Source organism: Folsomia candida, unplaced genomic scaffold, assembly GCF_002217175.1.
Source record: "Folsomia candida strain VU population unplaced genomic scaffold, ASM221717v1 Fcan01_Sc003, whole genome shotgun sequence".
NCBI classification, from domain to species: Eukaryota; Metazoa; Arthropoda; class Collembola; order Entomobryomorpha; family Isotomidae; genus Folsomia; species Folsomia candida.
Window position 1 is genome coordinate 9,952,009 of NW_019091195.1, and position 9,757 is coordinate 9,961,765.

General features: G+C 40.0%; 1 protein-coding gene across 1 annotated transcript; it reads left to right on the top strand.

Moving 5' to 3' along the window:
• Positions 1-4,916: 4,916 nt before the first annotated feature.
• LOC110846169 (SH3 domain-binding protein 5 homolog) lies at positions 4,917-9,744 on the top strand. Its single transcript, XM_022092820.2, has 5 exons — positions 4,917-6,161; positions 7,105-7,167; positions 7,992-8,172; positions 9,013-9,122; positions 9,238-9,744. Exons 1-5 carry the CDS (start codon positions 6,084-6,086, stop codon positions 9,646-9,648), a joined length of 843 nt encoding a protein of 280 aa, XP_021948512.1. The 5' UTR covers positions 4,917-6,083; the 3' UTR covers positions 9,649-9,744.
• The last annotated feature ends 13 nt before the right edge of the window (positions 9,745-9,757 follow it).

Genomic DNA, 9,757 nt, shown 5'->3' on the forward strand with positions numbered 1-9,757 from the left:
ATTTACCGATGAAACTTGGATTTATCTTCACCCTCGGGGGAATCCTCAGAACACAAGGTACAGGACAGAAAAAAGAACGGAGGTTCCAGCAACATCTACACCGAAAAAAAGTCTTCAGATTATGGTTGCTGCTGGGTACTGTTCGAGGGGCGTCTCTCGTTTGCACATCATTCCGAGTGGTCAAAATGTAAACGGAGCCTATTACCGTGACAAAATTCTTCCTACTTACTTCGAAGCCATGGACAATAAGCTACTTTTTCCAAGTAAGAAAAAAATAACTTTCATGCAGGATGGGGCACCAGCTCACACTGCAAAAGAGAGCATGCGCCTCCTAGGGGAGCACATTTCAACAGTCTGGGGGAAGGGGACTTGGCCAGGAAATAGCCCGGACTTGAACCCAATCGAGAATCTGTGGCCCTATCTCAAGAATAGCGCGTATGAGCAGCCAATTCCACGAACCCGTTCTTCTTTAATTCGACGCTTCCAAAAAAAATGGAAGGAAATTTCGGTTACCGTTTTGGAAAATCTGACGCAGAGTTTCCCTAAACGAATTAGAGATATGCAAATTGCGTGTGGAGGCATCACTAAATACTAAGGTATTGTATACCAAAAGGATTTATGTTAAAAAAAATTTTAGTACAAATAAAATCACTTTTATTACCCCCCCCAAAAGTGGACTCGTTTTTAAGTGGACACACTGTACTATTTAATAATCGGTGCGTCTTGGAATAAATTCATGGATTCATGGGATTGCTGATTGGAAGTGTAAATGATCTGAATACTATCAGTTACTGTATTTGTCGTTATTCATATTTAGATTGGAGACCGTTTAGTCGAGTCTGTTCTACCGGTTCATCCGTTCTGTGCCTCACCTTCTGGTTGACTTTAGTGCTCTTGTACTACTTTGAAAAATATTTTTAACATCATACCTTTATTTCAGTAACTAAAAAACAGGAAACAGCCAATAAGTATGACTGGGGATATAAGAAATAAACTGGGCTGGGGTTCACAAGATGTGCTGTAACTCACTCGCATTCCATTAGTGCAAAGTAGAAAGTGGCACTCATCCACTAGTCGAGTATTGGACATTCAGTCTCAAGGACATCCTAATTCGTTTGCGTATTTAGTATCATGATGTTTGCTTTCTGTTGGTAAATTCCATTAAATACAACAGCAACACTTCCACCATTTTATTTTACACCTTCCCCTCTCGTTACTGTTTCGAGTGTATTTCTAGCAAGCTCTTGCCGACTTAACTCGGTCCACACGACTAATTCTAGGAACAGAGTCCGCAACAGCCGCTAGCAAATTGTTGGTAAGAGGATATAAGTGTCCACTCGTATCGACGTCGACACAGGCGACATGCTACCTCAGATCGTAATAATAGGCGAAGTACTGGTAAACCAACTCTAACGTCGTAATAACAATGCCGTAACGTTATGGCAAGGCGGCGTACGGAAAATTTTCATGTCTTGCTTCCAAGAATAACTTTTTGCGGCAAATCCGTGGGAACTCTATTTTTACTTTACGTAATTTACTGGTGGCCCCTTAGCCACTGTGTCTGGTCTGGCTATATGTTTCTATTTATATGCAGAGTTAACACCGCACAAACTTTATTCACGCATGGATCACCTTCCTTCAGGTTAGTTTTTAACTCGAGTCAGGGCTTATGGAACAGTCGTATATATCAGTCTGTTCGTCCGTCCGTCTGATTTTCTATAGCACTCCAAGGTCTTGTCTTACCGCCTTGACACTTGATACACATTTAATGTGAGGTAAATTATGAGCTAAGTTCTAAGATGCTAAGCTAAGATGGACAAAATAGGTCAAGTGGTTGACCGAGAGGGGTCACATAGGGCGAGAGGGTCGTTGTTGCAGAATATTCGGAATGGTCGTAGAAGGCTGATGTTTGGAATACTGGTCATACATACTTATTTGTTTACAAAACTGAAAGTGTAATGATATAACGACCAAATTATTGTTAGGAAGGACCCATGTAGAATCACCCCATGGGTTTTAGAAAATGGCGAAGGTTTACGTTTGGCACGAAGGTTCAGGAGTATGTTAATAACGTAACGTTATATTTACAAAGTGCATATAATGAAGTAAGTGGGAATAGAAAAGGCTTATTCAGTAATTAGCCTCGAACAAGTGAAAGCGACATCATCCAACCACAAGAGGTGACATATTGACTTTCTGTTGTAGATTGGCAAGGACTTCTACAGCCAGTTCTCGTTGGTGACCCATGATCCAACTGGCATTGCTAATTCTGTTGGTATTGCTGGTGGAGTGAGCTATACGTTGGAGTTGGTGGTTAAATCACAAGGTGAATTATTCAGAATATTATATTCGATAAAATAAATTTGGCCGGAGCGAAGGTTGGGGAATTTGAAGTTACAAATGAAAAATGTGGCTTTTGAACTTCAACCACGAGATGCGACCCATCATGTACCTGGCATTATGCGAGACAGGAGATTATGAGCAGATGAGTACAACCTGGCAACGACTGTCTTACGGTAGGATGAATTCGGGAGGGTGAAAGTCGACGTATGAGAAATGAGGTGACTTAAATCTACATCAACGGTGGCAATTTATAAGCAAGAGTTGATGTGATACAGGTGACGAATGACACCGTTTTACCACACGCTACCTCCGAGCTTTCTCCTCCTCCACCTCGCCACCATGGATTTACTGCTCTTGTTGTTGGGCGACGACAAGGTTGGAACAGAGTCGACAAATGGTTGGGGAAATTGTAAACATTCCAGTCTAATAAAGACGAATGAGTGGCCATAATTTCTGAGCGATAATAAAGGGAAATGGAGTAGTGCATAAAACATCACTTGTACATCTTAAATTTCCTCAAGTCACACTGTGGCTCAGCAGGAGTTTATCCACGCCATACTATGTTTTATGCATGTGTATATCTAAGAAATACATCTAGGAACGACCACCTGGCTGACTTGTGGACGCCATAAGTACGAACAACATGGGGTGGAGGAGGTCACGAACGGAATATTTGGCATTTCCTCATCTGGAGGATAGAGTAATGTTGGGGTGGGGTGACCATGAGAGAGAAAGTATTCCAAATGCCATATAGCCGGAGTAAGGGTTATCAACTCGGCTCCTAATACGCATTTATGGTGAGCGTGATTGCGTGACTACATAACTTGTGTTTCCAGTCTGAAGGAAATAAAAGAAACTGGATGGTTTCCACCAGCCAGCTCCAAAAATCTTGTCGCTTCAGCATAGTTATTGCGATTATAAAGGGAAGGGGATGCGGTGGGATGCCGCCGGACGGATCCAATTTAACAAAAGTTATTATTCTGCCTAGCACAATATGCCGTTATTAAGTTGTCAAATGACCCACTAAACCCACCTCGAACATGGTGTGAAAGTAAGTACGTTTAACTCTTGACTCGGATTTGGAAGACTTCTCTTTATGAACAAATCGACCACATTTTCAATTAATTTTGCATTGTGCCTCCTTCGTTCAGACTTGTGCCGATTGTTAAATTTACAATAACAAGTATTACTCCGCACGCCTCAATCTCCTCGACTTCAACATTGTGTTGGAAACTTGTGATCCGCCATACTTTCGTCATTCCGTCCCCACTTTTGAAATAAGTCAAAGCGAAAATATTTCTACGACGTCAGTTTCATCTCTATTAGATACGTATGCCTGTGCTCACAACTAGGGACTCTTCCAATCTCAGTATTATAGCTTCTCGGCCTCATTACAAGTTCATAAACAACGAGGCCTGCTCCCTTTGTAACAGTCTCATTTGTTCTACTTACTCCTTTTCAACATGACTTTTTGCACATTAAAGTCCGCCTCATGAACTATGAAATGAAATGATGTGATTTACTTTCTAGGCTGGTGGGTTTTGTACTCGATTACACAACAATTTTGCTCACCTTCTTAAGAGAGAGAGGCGACGATACTTCATACTTTGCACATCATGCAGGATTATCGTGACAGCACACTACATACCCATCTCTTCTGGGAACCCCAACCTTTCTTCTCCACTTTCTCCGACTTAATGCCTTGCGATACTAAGTTGTTTCTCACGAGAAATTGGAGCTTTCACCAAAGTAAAAAATAAGCCTGGAATTGGAGATATTTTCCAGTGAAACGGGGTAAAACCTCGGAATTAAATGTGAAGATTTTATTTCACGATATTTCTGGTAAAGTTCCCCACAGGAATTTATATCAAATTACTACATGCTCACCAACAATCATTTTCACCATAATATTTTTAAGTAAAATTATGCCGTATCCTGTACGTGTACGGAATACGATGACTGTAATAATATACAACACGCTCCTAAAAATAAGAGTAATTTGATATGTTTGTGGAATTCTTTGGAAATAAAATTAGTTTTGTTTATGATTGTAACGTAACTTGGCATGCATGCATTCGTATTGTGCGTTTACAAGTTGTAAGCCATATAAGGGCGCCAAGTGTTTACGTAGACGACAAAGCAGAGCCCTTCTCATTATCGAGTAGGGAAGCCTTAATAAGGTGGAGAGAGTAAATAGTAGGGAAAATTTGAGATTTTATTGTTCGGGGAGCTTAGGAGTGAGTGGTAGTGGAGAGGTGCTGCTGTTGCTTTGCTTTGGTTTGTTTGGGCTGTTGACTCCATTATTGCGTTGAATGAATAAAAGTCGAGAACTGCCAAGACAGAGGCAATGCGATGGTGAATGGGTGAAGGGGAAAGGCGTCTCAAAGCTACGTCTCAAAATGCAATGGGCATAATACACGACGACGACGAGCAGAGGTCTTTTATCCTTCAAATGTTTTACATTGCCTTCCTTCGCACAATGCTGTACTTTACACATGAGAATGATAAGGCTGGTGGTGGATGTGTGGTTATTGGGTTTCTGTGCCAACTTCGAAAGCCTCCTTTTCCATGAGAGGGACAGGTTTTGCGCCTCTCTCATTACTACTATAGAATCACGTTAAACTCTTCTTTTCACTATTTATTCCCATTTAAATAGAATTATTTAGAATATTTGCGCGTAGTAATAACTCAGTTGTTTTCAATTTACATCGTGTCTCACTCTGTATTTGTATAGAAATAAGTAGACTGTTGGTTCTTTTTGTTATTTGGGTAGAGCAGTGTATTGATCTTGAAGTTGCAAGCCACGTGTGATATCATATTTGCAACAGCGTTTCACTTTATAACTCAACTCAACTGGAAAGTTTTACACTTTAAGCTTCAATCGGTTGTTGTAATTTGTGATACTTAATTATTTCATAACGGAATATAAATTTAAACTGGTAATTAATGAGTATAAATTACCTACGGTTCTGAAAATCGGGGAAAAATATAATAGAATCTCGTTTGTTAAATAATTTTGTTGTGCATGTGGTTGTAAATATATACATAATTTTGTAATATAGGTTTATGCAACTCAATTAATTTAAGATTTTAAAAATATTGCATCTTCACAAACTATGATCCTTTGTCACAAAATTGATATTTTTATATCTATAAATTTATACGTATACTTAATTCTTGAGAGTGGAACTTATTAATAGCAATGAGAGCTTTAGAAAGTAATGAGAAGATATGTAACATGTATTGTAACAAAAAATAATAATGAGAGGTGAGTTGAATATTTAATTTTCTAAGACCGTGTATATCTCAGAAATCAGAAAAGGGACCCAATCAAATCAGTATTTAGGATAACGAAACAAATACGACTCAACAATCAATCATTGTGCCTAATACATAATTGTGCGTTGTTTTATAATGTGCGTGTGCTGCTCATACAATGATGTATAAAATTGTAGCTTTTTATATAAAATGACACTCCAAAGTGAATGGTCATATCATTACGACCAACTGCCTGAAGGTTTGACTTGTGATCCCCTTACTATAATCAAAAAGGTGTCAACTTTATGTGTTCAATTTGCAATAAATCCAGGAAATAAATTGACCTCCCCAAATCTCAACCCTTGGGGAACTTTCTACTATAGTTACTGTACTACTAAATAATCCACAAGGTAAACTGAACTGACTCAACAGCATGTGGACGGGTGACATAGGAGTAACATTTCTAAACTATTCGAGCAAATATGGACAAAAATCATAGCTCTTGTGACAGAGGGTCAGCAAAATCGTCTTCTGCTGAAGAACTTGATCCCCGCATTCACGTAAGTGCCTATAATCATACACCGACAAAAGTTGCTGGACCCAAAACCACTGGACCCAAAATTAACTTGGTTTCACTCCTCTGATTTGAGTTGACGGACCAAGGACATTTTTGGCTCAATGATTAAGTCATACTCGTATATATATCTACGTTGTATGGAGAGATTTCAGATTTTCCCCGGAAATCGTGATATTTTCCTCGTCTTCCGCAGATTCCTTATTCACCCTCCAGCTCTCTTTCTCTCTCTCCTACTTACACCTCAGCAACATACGCTACAAAGGAGTTTTAGATCCAGTTGGGTAGTTTCCAGAGACGACTTGTTTGAACTTTAAAGTTAAAGTCGGTTTCTCCTGATTTTGGCGTGGAGAAAGTCGAAATTCTCCTCTCTCTCTCTCCTTCTTCCGTGGGGTATACGTACTTATGTACAAGAAAACAATCGGCGTTGCCTCCACCTTAAAGTAGATTCAAATGTAAAGCTTGGTGTTTGCTCCCCTACTTTTAAACCTGACTTATGAAATGAGCTGAGCATTGATTTTGATTTGGAAACTTGTCTAACTGGTGTTAACTGGCTGCTTTCTGCTCGACGACTACAAAGGTTTGAGCACAAGTAGACATTTCCTCTTGCCATTTTGGTATAATTCGAGTACGAGTTTTGGGAGGAGAAAGTTGGCTATGGCTGGAGGTTGGTTGTACGGATAGATCAAGTGTTAGTGCTGCTGCTGGTCCAACTTTATTATTGTTTATTGTTGAGATTATCAAAAAGTGAGAGAGTTGGAGGAGGAAGATACGGAGCGGATGAACTAAATTAATCTTGCTCTCAATAAAATATTCTTTATGTTTGTTTTCTTGGCAGTTATGATTTATTTATTACACCTTCGCATCCCTCTTCCTCCTCCGTCCTCTCTCTCTCCCAAGGCTTTGAATGAACACTTTCTCTCTTGCAGACGGAGCTCGAGAAGCTCAATTCCTCCACTGACCAGATAAACAAAGTAGAAAAGGAGTTGGAGGTAAGCTAAGTGTCGGTACTTGTAAGTTAAGGGAGCATTATTTCACCTTCTGCTGCTCCCACCACGATAATGCGCCGTCTTATACAATCCTATTATTATTGCTTGAGATCAAGTCAAGCAGGCAAAACTCTGGCTCTCTTTCCTCCTCCTCCTCCTTCGCCCTCTGCCCTTAATGATGATGATGTTGATGGGTCGAGACTGGGGATTAAATGGAAAGTTGCCTGGCTGAAATGGAATGCACAAGAAAATTCTTGAGCTTAATTTTCTTGCATGAGTTAGCTATCGCATTAATAATCTCTCCGTCTCGGTGATTGCGAGTTGAGCGACTTGAGGAGAAAGTCGTGAGTGATGTTGGCACTGGCTTTGCTTGACTTTCTCCTATTCGCTGGGATCACAGGGAGTTGCACAATCCAGCCAAGTGGAAGAATTCATAACACAAATGTCATACTCTTTACAATGTCAAATAATGAATATAATGTTCGATACGGATGATTACGAAATTCAAGTTTTGTGCAAATTCATTATTCGTATAATTAACAGAAATGTTCCGCCAGACGTATTTTCTCCCTTGCATAACGCATACATATGCATGTGTAGGAATTATTTAAGAATTTTGTATGATTTAGTTTGCGGCTCACATTTCCTAAGGAACATTATATTATATCATTTTGCCATAAAACGATTCCTTCCAGCGATATGAATTCCGAATCTGAAACTGTATCACACGTAACACAGCCCTAAAACACATGCACTAATGCAACAATAATGTAATACATGGTTATTACTACATTAAACTTTTTGACATTCGTGTTTATTTCGTGCAGGAGACAAATGAGCAGTTCCGCATTTTATTGTCGGCACATGCTGGTGGATTAGAAAAATTGATGAAAAAATTGGGATCTTCCGTAATAGACAAAGCGAGGCCGTTCTACGTCGCCAAAGAAGAGGCAGAATCCCTTCAGAAAAAGTGTTTGGAAACAGCTGTTCAATTCCAGCGAGCAAATGGTAAGTCGCCACCCAGCTCCCCTCGTATTACCACCGCTATTAGTCCAGCTCTACACATTATTGGTAACAGCAGAGAGCACATAAGTCTGTGGGTCATAATGTCTTATTGAAGATTTCGGATGACAAGGAGAAAATGCTCGTTTATTACGTTGCCGTTCTTCACTTTCTCCCCGTTCTTTACTTTCTTCCCTCTCACTCTGCCTCGTAAGAGTTGGTTGCAGGAGGACCCTGGTAGAGCCAGCGACTGAGGAATGACTCCATTTGTCCTTCATCCCGCTGCTAACCTATTGCGTTTGTATTTTAACGGATTGTTTGTCTAATGAATCTTTCTCTTAATATTTCTGGTGGGTTCCTTTCTCGCTGCAGGAGTGACCGGCTGCTGAAAGTTGTTTGCTTTTCTGCCTCAAGTAGTACATAACTCGGAAGAGGAACGCGACTCACAGCTTCATGCTACTCGTGCACGCTTATTTAGCCACCGGATGATTAATTACCCTTTGTTATTATTGTACAAGGAGTCCTCATATCCAAACACAGAGAACTTAGATTATACATATGCACACATATATATCTACAAATATGAATTTCCTTGCAACAAAAGACCATAGTTCACAGGGACTAAGGTTTGGGATGGGATTTATGTGTAAATATTAGCCATCGTGATGGTTCACATTAATGAGAGAGAAAGTTAGTGTTTTTTTACGGAGGGAACGACGAGTCTTTGCATAACGAGGTATTAATTCGCAACTAATTGGGTTAGACTTCATCATTGACGGCATCTGATTGACGGGGTATAATACAAAGTGAAGAAGGTGATTTTCATCCAATCCTTTGGTTCCGCAGATATTCACCGAGAAGCGAGAAAGTCAGTTCAGCTGGCAGAAGGCCGCTATAACAAGGAATCTCATTTTGACGGAGCATGTCAGGAAGTGCTCAACCATTTGACAAGTAATGTAAGTAAGAGATGATGATGAGAACAATTGTGCCAAGGGGTTTATTGAGATTACGAGTATATTTATGCATATAACTCGGGTTACACAATAAATTTGCATCATATTCGTGTGGCAGGTAATGGAGGCTGAGAAACAAAAATCGACACTCACCGATACTCACAGAACTTTATCAGATAAATTTTTTGAAGCAGAAAAGAAAGTTCACGAGCTAGAAAAACTACTGCACAAAGAAATAGTGAGAACCAAGCCGTATTTTATTCAAAAAAACAGTCTCAACTCAACGTTGAACGATTTGCGATCCCGCACGATGAAGCTCTACAATGACAGAAGCCTAGCGAAGAGGGCCTACTCGGATGCGTTGTACAACCTGGAGCGAATATCGGAGGAAATTCATAGGATGAGAAACAGGACGCCCGGAGAAGGAGCCGAGGAGGAAGAAAAGCAGCAGCATGAAGAACAAGCCCAAGACCAACAGCAACAACTTTCACTTGAAGACGAACCCAACCAGCAGCAAGTTGACGAATGATAGCAGAATTTATTTTATTACGTGCGACGACAATCAATCATAATACCTCGGAAAGTTTGCAATAATAAAATCCATTGGGCATTTTCATCGCAACAACGTTGCAGAGTTT

What these genes read in the sequence shown, in the direction of transcription:
- LOC110846169 (XM_022092820.2), top strand. Translation starts at nt 6,084, where the DNA reads ATGGACAAAAATCATAGCTCTTGTGACAGAGGGTCAGCAAAATCGTCT. An exon ending in AAGTAGAAAAGGAGTTGGAG is followed by an intron (nt 7,168 to 7,991) that starts GTAAGCTAAGTG and finishes TATTTCGTGCAG; the next exon opens with GAGACAAATGAGCAGTTCCG. An exon ending in TCAATTCCAGCGAGCAAATG is followed by an intron (nt 8,173 to 9,012) that starts GTAAGTCGCCAC and finishes TTGGTTCCGCAG; the next exon opens with ATATTCACCGAGAAGCGAGA.